This window comes from Somniosus microcephalus, unplaced genomic scaffold (genome assembly GCF_052327205.1).
Source record: "Somniosus microcephalus isolate GS21.2 unplaced genomic scaffold, FLI_Smic_1.0 unresolved_chr2, whole genome shotgun sequence".
NCBI lineage: Eukaryota > Metazoa > Chordata > Chondrichthyes > Squaliformes > Somniosidae > Somniosus > Somniosus microcephalus.
Genome location: NW_028225180.1, coordinates 11,183,750 through 11,201,714, shown reverse-complemented (window position 1 = coordinate 11,201,714; position 17,965 = coordinate 11,183,750). Strand labels below are relative to the sequence as shown.

Here is a 17,965-nt window from a genome sequence, read left to right as displayed (position 1 = left end):
CGAAAACAGTCTAGCAAACTTTAGCAAAGTGGTTCCTGTTATGTTCATTAATAACTAGACATTCTTATTATGAACACAGCTAGCTTTTGCTAGTTACTTTTATTGAGCACATGTGGACTTGTACAGCATCTTGTAGAGGCTTCCATCTTGACTGCTGCCTTCTGGGTAGCCTAGCCTCATGGGTAATATAGTCTTAATATAATATATAGCTGGGTAGTGTAGTCTTATACATACAGCTATATACAGCTCCACCTAGTGTCCACCACAGAATGACATGTTATTGATCACTACAGTTCCGTTTACCACATTTAGTATATTGCCTTCCTTTGGCAGGGCAGTACTCCTTTTCTCCATGCCAGTTGTTTCCACAATATCCACAGTTTTTGAAGCGTTTTATGTCTGTGTCGCCCATTTTTAGAACTCTCGCTGTTCTTTCTGTTCTGAAACACGCTCTCTGGGCAGTGTTCTTTGGTGTGTGTCTATTAACTGCCTGCACTGTCTGTTCACTCGAGCTGCTGGTGGTGCCGGTTATGGTTTTCAACTGTGCTTAGGCTATCTCGTGCGATCTAGCTATGTCTATAGCTTTGTCCAGCGTTAGCCCGGTCCCAACATTCAAAAGTCTGTATCCAATCTTTTTCATATCAAGTCTGAGGCCCACCAATACATCCTGATATTTTGCACTTTCTGCCTTTGCTTTGCTGTTTTTATTCTCAAGATATGACAAAGGACATAAGATGAATCAGTTGGGTTTTTAACCAATAATTCATCCCCTGGCCATTTGCTTGACCCCTGGGGTCAGTCTGTAAATTTATTATAATTCAAACTTGCAATTTACTCACATGGGATTTGAATTCATCAACTATATGGAGCTGTTCAGAGTCACTGTGGAACTCACCATAACCAGACTGTCACATTCACCACACCTGCTGCAAGAATCACCAACACAGGAGCATAGCCTGAACAAGGTGGAAGATTTCTTCATTGTTCAGTTTGCTTTTGACTCGAGTATCAAACAGCTTGGCTCCCAGATCGACCCCTTAAACAACACGTGCCAGAGAGAGAGCGAGAGAGAGAGAGAGACAGTGAGAGAGAAAGTGAGAGAGAGAGAAAGCGCGAGAGAGAAAGTGAGAGAGAGAAAGAGAGAGAGATAGAAAGTGAGAGAAAGAAAGAGTAAGAAAGGGAGAGAGAAAGAGAGTGAGAAAGTGAGAGAGGGAAAGAGAGTGAGAAAGTGAGAGAGAGAGAAAGTGAGAGAAACAGAGAGAAAAAGAGAAAGCGATAGAATGACAGCGACAGAAAGGGAGTGACAGATCATGACAGAAAGATAGAGAGTGTGGTAGAGACAGAAAGAGTGAGAAAGATAGAAAGAAGGAGGCAGAGAGAGATAGAGTGTAACTCAGTTGCCTTGGGACGTTTTAGTACATGGCAGTTGCTGTATATTGTGGTTGAGAGGTGACTATTGCAGAGACTGAGGCAGGTATCGGGGATGAGACACAATTTGAGTGTTGAACTGCGCCCTGCCTCATTCAGTTTAGACAGGTGGCTCCATAGCTCAGGGGTTAGAGCACTGGGGAGGGAGAAGTAGGTGAGGGAAGGGGGAGAGGGAGGGAGGGGAAGGGGGAGCGAGAGGGAGGGGAAGGGGGAGAGGAAGGGCAAAGGGGGAGAGAGAGGGAGATGAACGGGGAGAGAGACGGAGTTGAAGGGGAGAGAGAGGGAGGGAGAGAGAGGGAGGAGAAGGGGGAGAGAGAGGGAGGGGGAGGGGGGAGAGTGAGGGAGGGGCAGGGGGAGAGAGAGGGAGGGAGAGAGAGGGAGGGGAAGGGGAGACAGAGGGAGGGGAAGGGGAGAGAGTGAGGGGAAGGGGAGAGAGAGGGAGGGGAAGGGGAGAGAGAGGGAGGGGAAGGGGGAGAGAGAGGGAGGGGAAGGGGGAGAGAGAGGGAGGGGAAGGGGGGAGAGAGAGGGAGGGGAAGGGGGAGAGAGAGGGAGGGGAAGGGGGAGAGAGAGGGAGGGGAAGGGGGGAGAGAGAGGGAGGGGAAGGGGGAGAGAGAGGGAGGGGAAGGGGGGGAGAGAGAGGGAGGGGAAGGGGGGAGAGAGAGGGAGGGGAAGGGGGGAGAGAGAGGGAGGGGAAGGGGGAGAGTGAGGGAGGGGCAGGGGAGAGAGAGGGAGGGAGAGAGAGGAAGGGAAAGGAGGGAGGGGAGGGGAGACAGAGAGAGGGAGGGGAAGGGGAGAGAGGGAGGGGGAGAGAGGGAGGGGAAGGGGGGAGAGAGGGAGGGGAAGGGGGGAGAGCGGGAGGGGAAGGGGGGAGAGTGAGGGAGGAGAAGGGGGAGAGAGAGGGAGGGGGAGAGAGAGGGAGGGAGAGAGAGGAAGGGAAAGGAGGGGAGACAGAGGGAGGGGAAGGGGAGAGAGGGAGGGGAAGGGGGAGAGAGGGAGGGGAAGGGGGGAGCATGAGGGAGGGGAAGGGGGGGAGCATGAGGGAGGGGAAGGGGGGGAGAGAGAGAGGGAGGGGAAGGGGGGGAGAGAGAGGGAGGGGAAGGGGGGAGAGAGGGAGAGAGAGAGAGAGGGAGGGAGAGGGAGAGGGAGAGGGAGGGAGGGAGAGAGAGAGAGGGAGAGAGAGGAAGGGAGGGAGAGGGAGAGGGAGAGGAAGGGAGAGAGAGGGAGGGGAAGGGGGAGAGATGGAGGGGGAGGGGGAGAGAGGGGAGGGGGAGGGGGAGAGAGGGAGGGGGAGGGGAGAGAGGGAGGGGAAGGGGGAGAGAGGGAGGGGAAGGGGGAGAGAGGGAGGGGAAGGGGAAGGGGAGAGAGGGAGGGGAAGGGGATGAGAGAGGGAGGGAGGGAGGGGAAGGGGGGAGAGAGAGGGGGGAGAGAGGGAGGGAGGGAAAAGGAGGAGAGAGAGGGAGGGAGAGAGATGGAGGGGACAGGAGGAGAGAGAGCGTGGGGAAGTGGGAGAGAGAAAGGGAGAGGAAGGGGGGGAGAACGAGGGAGGGGAAGGGGGCAGATAGAGGGAGGGGAAGGGGAAGGAGAGGAATGGGAAGGGGAGAGAGAGAGGGGGATGGGAATGAGGGGGAAAAATCACGTGGATAGGCTGGTTGTCGATGGAGGCGGGAGTAAAACCCGAAAGTTGTAATCCCGCCTCCTTCCCGACTGCTGAATGAAAATCCAGCCTGAGTGTTGACTGGCGCCTGCCTCATTCTTCAAACGCACAACACTAACTGGAATGAAAAGCAGTTCAAAGCAGGTGGCTCCATAGCTCAAGGGTTAGCGCACTGGTCTTATAAACCACGGGCCGTGAGTTCAAATGTTGCTGGGGGCCTCTACAAAATTTAGCTTCTGTTTCTGAACTCACCGTTAATTCACAGCATGTTTACTTTTAAGTATAAAACAGCTCTGAGACCAACCCGAGAACAGGCTCTCTCCACCTCCCTCTCTCCTTCTGTTCATTTACGCTGTACTCCCCCTCTTTGCCTCTCTCTCTCCCTCCCCTTCCCCTCCTCTCTCAACCCTTCCCTCCCACTCTTTCCCCTTCCCCCTCTCACTCTGTCCTTTCCCCTTCGGGAGAGAAGAAGGGGGAAGAGGAGAGGAGGATGGGGAGAGAAGAGGCAAAAGGGAGAGGGTGTAGGGGAGAGAGAAAAGGGAAGGCGATAGAGAGAGGGGAAGTGGAGAGAAAGTGAGGGAGAAAGGAAGTGGGAGAGAGAGAGAAAGAGACAGGGAAAATGAGAGAGAGATAGAGAGAAATGCTAGGGAGACAGTGAGAGATAGAGAAAGTGAGACAGGGAAAGTGAGAGAAATAGAGAGACACAGTGAGAGAGAGAGAAAGTGAGAGAGGGACAGAGGGAGAAAGTGAGAGAGAGAGAGAGAGATAGATAGAGAGAGAAAGAGACATTTACATTATTGACACTCAAGCACCTCCAATGCTAGGTCTAAAGGCATGTTTAGACATGGACCTTGTCAAGCTACTGCTATCACTGACAGCACCAGTTGAGAAGCAGACAGTCATGGAGGAGTTTGCTGACGTTTTCAAAGGAATCGGACTATTCCCAGGTGAATGCACTATTCACCTTGACCCAGCAGCAACCCCTGTGGTTTGCCCACTGAGAAGGATACCCCTTGCTCTACATAGTCACCTGAAGGAGGAGCTGCAGAGCATGGACAATACAGAAATCATCGTCCGGGAAACAGAACCGACAGAACCACAATCATTCACCGTCCAGACAAAGACATTCCTGTCACAGACACGCTCTCCAGAAAGTCTCTTAGCTACCAGGACAGCAGCCTCAGTGAAGGCATGGATGTGCAGGTGCACATGGTGTACAACAGCTTACCTGTGAGTGACTCAAAACTGAAGGAGATCCGAGCAGGAACAGAGAAAGATGCACAACTCACACTGCTGAGCAAAGTCATACATGAAGGATGGCCTGAGGAAAGGAGGAAGTGGCCTCAGAGCATATCTGAATTCTGGAACCACAGAGATGAACTGCTACAAATCAACAGAATCATCTTCAAAGGGGAGAAAATCATCATCCCTACCAGTCTCAGAGAAGAGATGTTGACAAAAATTCATGCTGGACATATGGGCATGGAAAAATGCAAACAAAGAGCACGTGACATTATGTTTTGGCACGGAATGTGCAAACACATTGAGGACATTGTCGGAAAATGTTCCATTTGTCTAGCACGCCGCCCATCAAATGTCAACGAGCCCATGATACCTCACCGTATCCCAGACAGGCCCTGGCAAGTCGTCGGCTGCAAGCAAGTGCATGCAAAACGTGTACAGAGACAGCAACACCAAAGGAGATACTATGACAGGTCAGCTAGACTACAGTCGCTGCTGCACAATGGAGAATCCGTCAGAATCCAGGAGCATGGCTACTGGAAGCCTGCAGTCGTCATCCAGCCAGCTGACACTGAGCGATCGTATCACGTCCGCACCCCAGAAGGACAGGTGTACCGCCGCAATCGCAGGCATCTCCTGAACACCAAGGAACAACACCGTCATTCTGACGAGAGGTCGTGCCTAGAGTTATCCTTGACTTGTGAACTGTCAAAGGGTGTAGGCGGATCGCTGCCCTAAAAAAATAACTGTACATCGTTATTGAAATGTTGAGATGTTTTCAGTGCTAGTTAAATGTTGAGTTTACTTATATGTTGATGCTACTGAGAACATTATGTAGAAGAAAGGTTCAAAAGTAATGCATAACATTTTTCTTTTAAAAGAAAGGGGATGTAGCATTTGCATACTGAATTATCATTGGCCCGCAGGCATCTGTAAGGAATACCGATTGTATTCACATGTGATCACATGCTGAGTTGTCATTGGCCTGCAGGCATCTGTAAGGACGGCTATTCTTTAGAAGACCCAGGGGGTCCTGACTCCATCTTGTCCACATGGTGCTGTACTGCTGTGAGTCAGAACAAACCTGATGCTTCATTAAAATAGTTTAAACTGTACTACTCCATTGTCCTGCAATTGATTATTTTTGTACAAAGTGTGCAAAACAAGACAAGGTGTGAGAGAGAGGAGGGGAGTGAGAGAGAGAGCAGGGGAGAAGGAGAGTGGGGGAAGGGGAGAATGAGAGAAGGGAGGGGAGAGGGAGAAAGGGAAGGGGAGCGGGAGAGAGGGAGGAGGAGAAGGAGAGAGAGGAGGGGGAATGAGAGAGGCAGAAGGGAAGAGAGGGGAAGTGGAGAAGGAAAAAAAGGGAAGGGGAAGAGAGCGAGGACGTGAAAGTGAAGGGGAGAGGGAGAGGAGGAGAGAGAGGGAGAGGGAGAGGAGGAGAGAGAGGAGGGGGAAGGAGAGAGGGGGAAGGGGAGCAGAGAGGGAAGGAGAGAAGAAGAGAGGGCAGGGAGAAGGAGAGAGGGATAGTGTGAATGAGAATGGGGAAAGGGAGGAGGAGAGAGGGGAAAGGAGGGGAGAAGGAGAAAGAGAAGGGGCGAAGGAGAGAGGGAAGGGGAGAAGGGAACTGGAGAAGGAGAGATGAGGGTGAAGGAGAGAGGGAAGGGGAGAAGGAAGAGGAGGGAGAAGGAGAGAGGGATAGGGTGAATGAGAGTGGGGAAAGGGAGAAGGAGAGAGGGGAAAGGAGGGGAGAAGGAGAGAGGGAAAGGGCAAAGGAGAGAGGGAAGGGGAGAAAGAGAGAGGGAAGGGGAGAAGGAAGGGGAGAAGGAGAGAGAGAAGGGGCGAAGGAGAGAGGATGGGGAGAAGGAGAGAGGGGAAGGGGAGAAAGAGAGAGGGGAAGAAGAGGACTATTTGCGATGGATGTCTGTGCCGCTCGGCGGTAGATCGTCCTACTCTCCCAGGCTCGGCACTTCGACTCGGTAGGGCTTCACCGCACCTCTCTGCCGGGTTTCCTGTCGGCAGTGCACGTAGATGTTGATGGGACGGACGTAAGCCAAGTCGGAGGGGTTTAAACCCACAACCTTCTGACTCAGAAGCGAGGGTGCTGCCCATTGAGCAACGACTAAAATTGAAAGGCACTGGAGTCGGAGCAGAGCCCTGACCCGAGGCACTGTACCCCGGTGTGAATCAGCGCCGCCCCCTAACTGGACACAAGAGGAAGGCCGTCGGATTAACAACATTTAATCCCGCACGGCAAAACGGGCTGGAAATTGATTTGCTATAAAACCAATTTACATGTTTAGAAGATATTAAAAATACAGAGCTGCACTGAACACGGGCCTATTGGGTTGGATTTTGAGGTCAGCGGTGAATTGACGGCGCTCGCCACTGTCCTCGAAGAAAGCTGCCCACAAACCTTTAGCGGGCTGCGTGTCATCGGTTCCTGACGCTAATTTCATGTTGGCACCATCGACATGGCGTCCAGCAACAGTGACGTCATCAAGCAAGCTGAGCAGCCAAGCACATTGAAGAATTCTCACAGACAGCAAACCAGGAAGTAAAAAGCAGATGTAAGCATTCACCGTTTAATACTTTTACAGAAAGCGAAGTGAAGATTGGGGACATACACATGGGATTAAGGCAGAAGCGGAAACATCATGGAGAAACTCTAACAAAATATAGAACTTCTTTTTATTATTTTATAAATCTGCAGAATTTTCATCATGGAATGGAGGGGATGACACTCCACACTTATAAAATTCGTTTTACAGGGCCAGAGAGGTTTTTCAGCAGTAATTATGACTTAGTACGCTGCTAAAAAACCTAATTACACCTCATTCAGCAAGGTGCAACTTTTGCAAGAATTTTTACAGCGAGAATATGGCGTTAAAAGTGGAATTCACGTCAATTCAGTGATTTCTAAGCGATTTTTATCGGCAAGGAACTCAACAGCACACCCTGTGGAAGAGCAGGGTATCACTGCCAGCAAGCTCTGGATTTCACCGTTTAACAGGGAAATTGCGGACACCAGAGGCTGCGGTCAGTTTAATGCGGGAATGATGGCGAGTGCCAAGAGATTGGTCGTCACGGCAATGGCAAATTCCAGACCGTTAGAAAGTGGGTCGCCCTCTGTACCTATACGAAAACGGTCACCCGATGTACAGATTCCTTCACCGATTGAAGCTGGTTCCTTCCCTCGGGACTGAACTGATTTCTCCACAACCTGAAAGTGTGTAAATTAAACAGAAACTCAAAGGTGCTGCTCATTAACAGGAGCAAAAGAACAGGAGGAGGCCCATTCAGCCCCTCGAGCCTGTTACACAGGAACAGGAGGAGGCCATTCAGCCCCTCGAGCCTGTTACACAAGAACAGGAGGAGGCCATTCAGCCCCTCGAGCCTGTTACACAAGAACAGGAGGAGGCCATTCAGCCCCTCGAGCCTGTTACACAGGAACAGGAGGAGGCCATTCAACCCCATCGACCCTGTTACACAGGAACAGGAGGAGGCCATTCAGCCCCATCGAACCTGTTACACAGGAACAGGAGGAGGCCATTCAGCCCCATCGAACCTGTTACACAGGAACAGGAGGAGGCCATTCAGCCCCATCGAACCTGTTACACAGGAACAGGAGGAGGTCCATTCAGCCCCATCGAGCGTGTTACACAGGAACAGGAGGAGGCCATTCAGCCCCATCGAGCATGTTACACAGGAACAGGAGGAGGCAATTCAGCCCCATCGACCCTGTTACACAGGAACAGGAGGAGGCCATTCAGCCCCATCGATCCTGTTACATAGGAACAGGAGGAGGCCATTCAGCCCCTCGAGTCTGTTAAACAGGAACAGGAGGAGGCCCATTCAGCCCCTCGAGCCTGTTACACAGGAACAGGAGGAGGCCATTCAGCCCCTCAAGACTGTTACACAGGAACAGGAGGAGGCTTATTCAGCTCCTTGAGACTGTTACACAGGATCAGGAGGTGATTCAGCCCCTCGAGACTGTTACACAGGAACAGGAGGAGGCCCATTCAGCCCCTCGCCGTATGTTACATAGGAACATGAGGAGGTCATTCAGCAACTCGAACCTGTTACATAGGAACAGGAGGAGGCCATTCAGCAACTCGAACCTGTTACACAGGAACAGGAGGAGGCCATTCATCCCCTCGAGCCTGTTACATAGGAACAGGAGGAGGCTATTCAGCCCCTCCTGCCTGTTACACAGTAACAGGAGGAGACCATTCAGCCCCTCGACCCTGTTACACATGAACAGGAGGAGGCCCATTCAGCCCCTCGAGCCTTTTATATTGGAATAGGAGGAGGCCATTCAGCCCCTCGAGCCTGTTACATAGGAACAGTAAGAGGCCATTCAGCCCCTCGAGCCTGTTACATAGGAACAGGAAGAGACCATTCAGACCCTCGAGGCTGTTACACAGGAACAGGAGGCGACCCATTCAGCTCCTCAAGGCAGACCAATTAAATACATACTTTGGTTCTGTATTCACAAAGGAGGACACAAATAACCTCCCAGAGATGTCGGGGAACATAGAGTCCAATGAGAGGGAGGAACTGAAAGAAATCAGTATTTGTAGGGAAACGGTGTTCGGGAAATTGATGGGATTGAAGGCCGATAAATCCCCAGGGCCTGATAATCTACACCCAAATACTTAAGGAAGTGGCCCTAGAAATAGTAGATGCATTGCTGGTCATCTTCCAAAATTCAATAGACTCTGGAACAGTACCCATGGATTGGAGGGTAGCTAATGTTACCGCACTGTTCAAAAAAGGTGGTAGAGAGAAAACGAGGAATTATAGATCGGTAAGCCTGACATCGGTAGTGGGGAAAATGCTAGAGTCCATTACAAAAGATGTAATAGCAGAGCACTTGGAAAACAGTGACAGGATCAGACAAAGTCAACATGGATTTACAAAAGGGAAATCGTGCTTGACTAATCTACTGGAATTTTTTGAGGATGTAACTGGTGAAATAGATAAGGGAGAACCAGTGGATGTGGTGTATTTGGACTTTCAGAAGGCTTTCGATAAGGTCCCGCATAAGAGATTAGCATGTAAAGTTAAGGCACATGGGATTGGGGGCAAGGTATTGACTTTGATAGAGAACTGGTTGGCAGACAGAAAGCAAAGAGTTGGAATAAACGGGTCTTTTTCCGAGTGGCAGGCAGTGACTAGTGGGGTACCACAGGGATCAGTCCTAGGACCGCAGCTATTCACAATATATATTAATGATCTAGATGAGGGAACTAGATGTAATATCTCCAAGTTTGCAGATGACACAAAGCTGGGTGGGCATGTGTGCTGTGAGGAGGATGCCGAGAAACTCCAGTATGATTTGGACAGGTTGGGTGATTGGGCAGAAGCATGGCAGATGCAATATTACGTGGATAAATGCGAGGTTATCCACTTTGGTGTCAAAAACAGGAAGGCAGATTATTATCTGAATGGCAATAGATTGGGAGAAGGGGAAGTGCAACGAGACCTGGGTGTCCTTGTGCACCAGTCGCTGAAGGTGCAGCATGCAGGTGCAGCAGGCGGTTAAGAAGACAAATGGTATGTTGTCCTTCGTAGTGAGAGGATTCGCGTACAGGAACAAGGATGTCTTGCTGCAGTTGTACAGGGCCTTGGTGAGACCACATCTTGAGTATTGTGTGCAGTTTTGGTCGCCTTATCTGAGGAAGGATGTTCTTGCTATGGAAGGAGTGCAGCGAAGATTCACCAGACTGATACCTGGGATGGCAGCAATGATGTATGAGGAGAGATTGGGTCGATTGGGCTAATACTAGCTGGAGTTTAGAAGAATGAGAGGGGATCTAATTGAAACGTAAAATTCTAACAGGACTAGACAGAATAGATGCAGGAAGGATGTTCCCGATGGCCGGGGAGTCCAGAACCAGTGGTCACAGTCTAAGGATAAGGGGTAAGCCATTTAGGGCTGAGATGAGAAGGAATTTCTTCACCCAGAGAATGGTGAACTTGTGGAATTCGCTACCACAGAAGGCAGTAGAGGCCAATTCATTAAATATATTCAAGAAGGAGTTAGCTATGTTTCTTAAGGCTAAAGGTATCAAGGGATATGGAGAGAAGGCAGGGACAGGGTACTGAATTTTGATGATCAGCCATGATCTCATTGAATGGCGGAGCAGGCTCGAGGGGCCGAATGGCCTACTCCTGCTCCTATCTTCTATGTTTCTATGTTACAGAGGAACAGGAGGAGGCCCATTCAGCCCCTCGAGCCTGTTACACAGGAACAGGAGGAGGCCATTCAGCCCCTCAAGACTGTTGCACAGGAACAGGAGGAGGCCCATTCAGCTCCTTGAGGCTGTTACACAGGATCAGGAGGTGATTCAGCCCCTCGAGACTGTTACACAGGAACAGGAGGAGGGAGGCCCATTCAGCCCCTCGCCGTATGTTACATAGGAACATGAGGAGGTCATTCAGCAACTCGAACCTGTTACATAGGAACAGGAGGAGGCCATTCAGCAAATCGAACCTGTTACACAGGAACAGGAGGAGGCCGTTCAGCCCCTCAAGCCTGTTACAGAGGAACAGGATGAGGCCATTCAGCCCCTCAAGCCTGTTGCACAAGAAGAGGAGGAGGCGATTCAGCCCCTTGAGCCGGTTACACAGGAACAGGAGGAGGCCCTTCAGCCCCTCGAGCCTGTTACACAGGAAAAGGAGGAGGCCATTCAGCCCCTCAAGCCTGTTACACAGGAACAGGAGGAGGCCTTTCTGCCCCTTGAGCCTCTTACACAGGGACAGGAGGAGGCCCATTCAGCCCCTCGAGCCTGTTACACAGGAACAGGAGGAGGCCATTCAGCCCCTCAAGACTGTTGCACAGGAACAGGAGGAGGCCCATTCAGCTCCTCGAGAGTGTTACACAGGATCAGGAGGTGATTCAGCCCCTCGAGACTATTGCACAGGAACAGGAGGAGGCCCATTCAGCCCCTCGCCGTATGTTACATAGGAACATGAGGAGGTCATTCAACAACTCGAACCTGTTACATAGGAACAGGAGGAGGCCATTCAGCAAATCGAACCTGTTACACAGGAACAGGAGGAGGCCGTTCAGCCCCTCAAGCCTGTCACAGAGGAACAGGATGAGGCCATTCAGCCCCTCAAGCCTGTTGCACAAGAAGAGGAGGAGGCAATTCAGCCCCTTGAGCCGGTTACACAGGAACAGGAGGAGGCCCATCAGCCCCTCGAGGCTGTTACACAGGAACAGGAGGAGGCCCTTCAGCCCCTCGAGCCTGTTACACAGGAAAAGGAGGAGGCCATTCAGCCCCTCAAGCCTGTTACACAGGAACAGGAGGAGGCCTTTCTGCCCCTCGAGCCTCTTACACAGGGACAGGAGGAGGCCCATTCAGCCCCTCGAGCCTGTTACACAGGATCAGGAGGTGATTCAGCCCCTCGAGACTGTTGCACAGGAACAGGAGGAGGCCCATTCAGCCCCTCGCCGTATGTTACATAGGAACATGAGGAGGTCATGCAACAACTCGAACCTGTTACATAGGAACAGGAGGAGGCCATTCAGCAAATCGAACCTGTTACACAGGAACAGGAGGAGGCCGTTCAGCCCCTCAAGCCTGTCACAGAGGAACAGGATGAGGCCATTCAGCCCCTCAAGCCTGTTGCACAAGAAGAGGAGGAGGCGATTCAGCCCCTTGAGCCGGTTACACAGGAACAGGAGGAGGCCCATCAGCCCCTCGAGGCTGTTACACAGGAACAGAAGGAGGCCCATCAGCCCCTTGAAGCTTTTACACAGGAAAAGGAGGAGGCCATTCAGCCCATCAAGCCTGTTACACAGGAACAGGAGGAGGCCTTTCTGCCCCTCGAGCCTCTTACACAGGGACAGGAGGAGGCCCATTCAGCCCCTCGAGCCTGTTACAAAGAAACAGGAGGAAGCCATTCAGCCCCTCGAGCCTGTTACACAGGAACAGGAGGAGGCCATTCAGCCCCTCGAGCCTGTTACACAGGAACAGGAGGAGTCCCATTCAGCCCCTTCGAGCCTGTTACATTGGAACAGGAGGAGGCTATTCAGCCCCTCATGCCTGTTACAAAGGAACAGGAGGAGGCCAGTCAGGCCCTCGAGTCTGTTACACAGTAACAGGAGGTGGCCACACAGCCCCTCAAGCCTGTTACATAGGAACAGGAGGTGGCCATTCTGCCCCTCGAGCCTGTTACATAGGAACAGGAAGAGGGCATTCAGCCCCTTGAGCCTGTTACATAGGAACAGGAGGAGGCCATTCAGCCCCTCCTGCCTGTTACACAGTAACAGGAGGAGACCATTCTGCCCCTCGAGCCTGTTACACAGGAACAGGAGGAGGCCATTCAGCCCCTCGTGCCTGTTACACATTAAAAGGAGGAGGCCATTCAGCCCTTCAAGCCTATTACATAGGAACAGGAGGAGGCCCATTCAGCCCTTCAAGCCTGTTACATAGGAACAGGAGGAGGCCATTCAGCCCTTTGAGCCTGTTACATAGTAACAGGAGGAGACCATTCAGCCCCTCAAGCCTGTTACATAGGAACAGGAGGAGGCCATTCAGCTCCTTGAGACTGTTACACAGGAACAGGAGGAGGCCCATTCAACCCCTCGAGGCTATTACACAGGAACAGGAAGATTCCCATTCAGCTCCTCAAGCCTGTTACATAGGAACAGAACGAGGCCATTCTGTCCCTCGAGCCTTTTATACAGGAACAGGAGGAGATCATTCAGCCCCTCAAGCCTGTTACATAGGAACAGGAAGAGGCCATTCTGTCCCTCGAGCCTGTTGCATAGGAAAAGGAGGAGGCCATTGAGCCCCTCGAGCCCGTGAAACCAGAGTTGTGTATAACTAACATGAATGAGGCTGTACTCACCAGATGTACCTTAGACTGGTGCAGCTCTTTGCGAGACGGTGGAAGGCGGGGATCGACCGGTCGGTAAATGAGTTCCTGTTGAGGTACAGTGCTCTCAGTGACCGATTTGTACTGAGGGCGGAGGCCAGTTCCTCAGCACAGGCATCTCGGAGACCGTTCTCATCCAGCCTGTGAACCAATTAACGCAAGACCACGAGTGACACAGAGTCGAGATCAAAACACAGCCCAGATCGCCCATCCACCACCTCAACCATTCACTCCCTCCACCACCGGCGCACCGTGGCTGCAGTGCGCACCATCTACACGATGCACTGCAGCAACTCGCCAAGGCTTCTTCGGCAGCACCTCCCAAACCCGCGACCTCTTCCACCTGGAAGGACAATGGCAGCAGGCACATGGGAACACCACCACTTCCAAGTTCCAGTTACCAAGCGGTCAAGTTGTCAAGTGGCCAATTTATCAAATGGTCGACTGTTCAAGTGGTCAAGTTATCAAGTCGTCATGTTATCAAGTCGTAAATTGACCAAGTGGTCAAGCGGTCAAGGGCAGTGGTCCAGAGCTGAAGCTGGATCATCAAGACCCCCTTTGAGGTAACACCAATCAGATCACATGTCAGAGCAGGGGCGGTCAAGTTATCAAGTGGTCAAATGACCAGGTTATAAATTGGTCAAGTTATTAAATGATTAAGTGACAAATTAGAAAAGTTATCAAGTGGTCAAGTGACAATGTTATCAAGTGGTCAAGTGGTCAAGTTATTAGGTGGCCAAGTTATCAGCTAATCAAGCTATCAAGTGGCCAAGTGGTCAAGCTATCAATTGATCAAGTGGTCAAGTGACCAAGTGGACAACTGGTCAAGTGGTCAAGTGGCCAAGTGTTCAAGCTATCAAGTAGTCAAGCTATCAAGTGGTCACATGGTCAAGCTATCAAGTGGTCAAGTGAACAAATGGCCAAGTGGTCAAGCTCTCAAGTGATCAAGTGGTGAAGTGTCGAAGTGGTCAAGTTATTAAGTGGTGAAGTGGTCAATTGTTCAAGTAACCAAGTGGTCAAGCTAACAAGTGGTCAAGTGTTCAAGTAATCAAGTTATCAAGTGGTCAAGTTATCAAGTGGCCAAGTGGTCAAGTGACCAAGCGGCCAAATGGTCAAGCTATCAAGTGTCCAAGTGTCCAAGCTAACAAGTGGTCATGTGGCCAAGTGACCAAGTGGCCAAGTGATCAGGAGATCCAGCTATCAAGTGGACAAGTGGTCAAGCTATTAAGTGGCCAAGTGGTCAAGTGTCCAATGGCCATGTTATCAAGTGGTCAAGTGGCCAAGAGGTGAAGAGGTCAAGTGCACAAGTGGTCAAGTTATCAAGTGTACAAGTTATCAAGTGACCAAGTGGCCAAGTGTTCAAGCTATCAAGTGTCCAAGTGGTCAAGTGCCCAAGCTATCAAGTGGTCATGTGGTCTAGTGATCATGTGGTCAAGTGACCAAGTGGCTATGTTATCAAGTGACCAAGAGGTCAAGTGGTCAAGTGGCAAGTTGTCAGGTGTTCAAATGTCCAAGTGGCCATGTTATCAAGTGGTCAAGTGGCCAAGAGGTCAAGTGGTCAAGTGGCAAGTGGTCAAGTTATCAAGTGGTCAAGGGTTCAATTGGCCAAGTTATCAAGAGGTCAAGTGGTCAAGAGGTCAAGATGTCAAGTGTACAAGTGGTAAAGTTATCAAGTGGTCAAGTGTCCAAGTAATCAAGTGGTCATGTGGTCAAGTGACCAAGTGGCTAATTGATCAAGAGATCAAGCTATCAAGTGGCCAAGTGGTCAAGCTATCAAGTGGTCAAGTGGCCAAGTATTCAAGTGGTCAAGCTATAAAGTGACCAAGTGGTCAAGTGACCAAGTGGTCAAGTGGTCAAGCTATCAAGTGGTCCAGTGTCCATTCAGTCAAGTTATCAAGTGGTCAAGTTATCAAGTGGCCAAGTGGTCAAGTGACCAAGTTATCAAGTGGTCAAGCTATCAAGTGGCCCAACGGCCAAGTGTCCAAGTGGCCATGTTATCAATGGTCCAGTGGCCAAGAGGTCAAGTGGTCACGTGGCAAATGGTCAAGTTATCAAATTTCCAAGTGGTAAATTTATCAAGTGGTCCAGTATTCAAGTGTTCAAGTGGTCAAATTATCAATTGGACATGTGGTCACAAGGTCAAGAGGTCAAGTGCCAAGTGGTCAAGTTATCAAGTTTCCAAGTGGTCAAGTGGTCAAGTGGTCAAGTTATCAATTTTCCAAGTGGTCAAGTTATCAAGTTACCAAGTGGCCAAGTTATCAAGTGGTCAAGTTATCAAGTGGCCAAGTGGTCAAGTGACCAAGTTATCAAGTGGTCAAGTTCTCAAGTGGCCCAATGGCCAAGTGTCCAAGTGGCCATGTTATCAATGGTCCAGTGGCCAAGAGGGCAAGTGGTCACGTGGCAAGTGCTCAAGTTATCAAATTTCCAAGTGGTCAAGTGGTCTAGTTATTAAGTTTCCAAGTGGCCAAGTTATCAAGTGGTCAAGAGGTCAAGTGCCAAGTGGTCAAGTTATCAATTTCCAAGTGGTCAAGTGTTCAATTGGCCAAGTTATCAAGTGGTCAAGAGGTCAAGTGTCCAAGTGGTCAAGTTATCAAGTAGTCAAGTTTCCAAGTAATCAAGTGGTCATGTGGTCAAGTGACCAAGTGGCCAATTGATCAAGAGATTAAGCTATCAAGTGGTCAAGCTATCAAGTGGTCAAGTGGCCAAGTAGTCAAGTGGTCAAGCTATCAAGTGGTCAAGTGGTCAAGTGTCCAAGTGGTCAAGTTATCAAGTGGACAAGTGGTCAAGTGACCAAGTTATCAAGTGGTCAAGCTATCAAGTGGCCCAATGGCCAAGTGTCCAAGTGGCCATGTTATCAATGGTCCAGTGGCCAAGAGGTCAAGTGGTCAAGTGGCAAGTGGTCAAGTTATCAAGTTATCAAGTGGTAAATTTATCAAGTGGTCAAGTGTTCAAGTGGTCAAGTTATCAATTGGTCAAGTGGTCACAAGGTCAAGAGGTCAAGTGCCAAGTGGTCAAGTTATCAAATTTCCAAGTGGTCAAGTGGTCAAGTTATTAAGTTTCCAAGTGGCCAAGTTATCAAGTGGTCAAGAGGTCAAGTGCCAAGTGGTCAAGTTATCAATTTCCAAGTGGTCAAGCGTTCAATTGGCCAAGTTATGAAGTGGTCAAGTGGTCAAGAGGTCAAGAGGTCAAGTGTCCAAGTGGTCAAGTTATCAAGTAGTCAAGTGTCCAAGTAATCAAGTGGTCATGTGGTCAAGTGACCAAGTGGCCAATTGATCAAGAGATCAAACTATCAAGTGGTCAAGCTATCAAGTGGTCAAGTGGCCAATTAGTCAAGTTATCAAGTCGTCAAGTTATCAAGTGGCCAAGTGGTCAAGTGACCAAGTTATCAAGTGGTCAAGTTATCAAGAGGCCCAATGGCCAAGTGTCCAAGTGGCCATTTTATCAATGGTCCAGTGGCCAAGAGGTCAAATGGTCACGTGGCAAGTGGTCAAGTTATCAAATTCCCAAGTGGTAAATTTATCATGTGGTCCAGTGTTCAAGTTTTCAAGTGGTCAAGTTATCAATTGGTCAAGAGGTCAAGAGGTCAATTGTCCAAGTGGTCAAGTTATCAAGTAGTCAAGTGTCCAAGTAATCAAGTGGTCATGTGGTCAAGTGACCAAGTGGCCAATTGATCAAGAGATCAAGCTATCAAGTGGCCAAGTGGTCAAGCTATCAAGTGGTCAAGTGGTCAAGCGTCCAAGTGGTCAAGTTATCAAGTGGTCAAGTGGCCAAGTGACCAATTGGTCAAGTGACCAAGTGGTCAAGTGATCAAGCTATCAAGTGGTCAAGTATCCAATTAGTCAAGTTATCAAGTCGTCAAGTTATCAAGTGGCCAAGTGGTCAAGTGACCAAGTTATCAAGTGGTCAAGTGGTCAAGAGGTCAAGAGGTCAAGAGGTCAAGTGGTAAAGTTATCAAGTGGTCAAGTGTCCAAGTAATCAAGTGGTCATGTGGTCAAGTGACCAAGTGGCTAATTGATCAAGAGATCAAGCTATCAAGTGGCCAAGTGGTCAAGCTATCAAGTGGTCAAGTGGCCAAGTAGTCAAGTGGTCAAGCTATCAAGTGGTCAAGTGGTCAAGTGTCCAATTGGTCAAGTTATCAAGTGGTCAAGTGGTCAAGTGATCAAATGGTCAAGTGACCAAGTGGTCAAGCTATCAAGTGGTCAAGTGTCCAATTAGTCAAGTTATCAAGTGGTCAAGTGACCAAGTGACCATGTTATCAATGGTCCAGTGGCCAAGAAGTCAAGTGGTCAAGTCGCAAGTGGTCAAGTTATCAAATTTCCAAGTGGTAAATTTATCAAGTGGTCCAGTGTTCAAGTGGCCAAGTTATCAATTGGTCAAGTGGTCACGAGGTCAAGAGGTCAAGTGCCAAGTGGTCAAGTTATCAAATTTCCAAGTGGTCAAGTGGTCAAGTTATCAAGAGATCAAGTGGCCAAGTGTTCAAGCTATCAAGTGTCCAAGTTGCCAAGTGTACAAGCTATCAAGTGGTCATGTGGTCTAGTGATCATGTGGTCAAGTCACCAAGTGGCCATGTTATCAAGTGGTCAAGTGGCCAAGAGTTCAAGTGGTCAAGTGGCAAGTGGTCAGTTGTTCAAATGTCCAATTGGCCATGTTATCAAGTAGTCAAGTGGCCAAGAGGTCAAGTGGTCAAGTTATCAAGTTGTCAAGGGTTCAATTGGCCAAGTTATCAAGTGGTCAAGTGGTCAAGAGGTCAAG

General features: G+C 49.9%; 2 protein-coding genes across 2 annotated transcripts in view; one reads left to right on the top strand and one right to left on the bottom strand.

The window, feature by feature from the left end:
- LOC147092098 (AMP deaminase 3-like) overlaps positions 1-17,965 on the top strand; it is a 997,179-nt gene that overhangs the window by 369,667 nt on the left and 609,547 nt on the right. The window lies entirely within an intron of this gene.
- Positions 6,585-17,965, bottom strand: part of LOC147092107 (ribonuclease inhibitor-like) — a 48,480-nt gene continuing 37,099 nt past the window's right edge. The window contains exons 9-10 of the mRNA XM_085975842.1: positions 13,187-13,354; positions 6,585-7,544 (exon numbers count right to left, since the gene is read on the bottom strand). Coding sequence (XP_085831968.1) covers positions 7,457-7,544; positions 13,187-13,354 — 256 coding nt within the window. The 3' untranslated portion in view covers positions 6,585-7,456. The remainder of the gene's footprint in view (positions 7,545-13,186; positions 13,355-17,965) is intronic.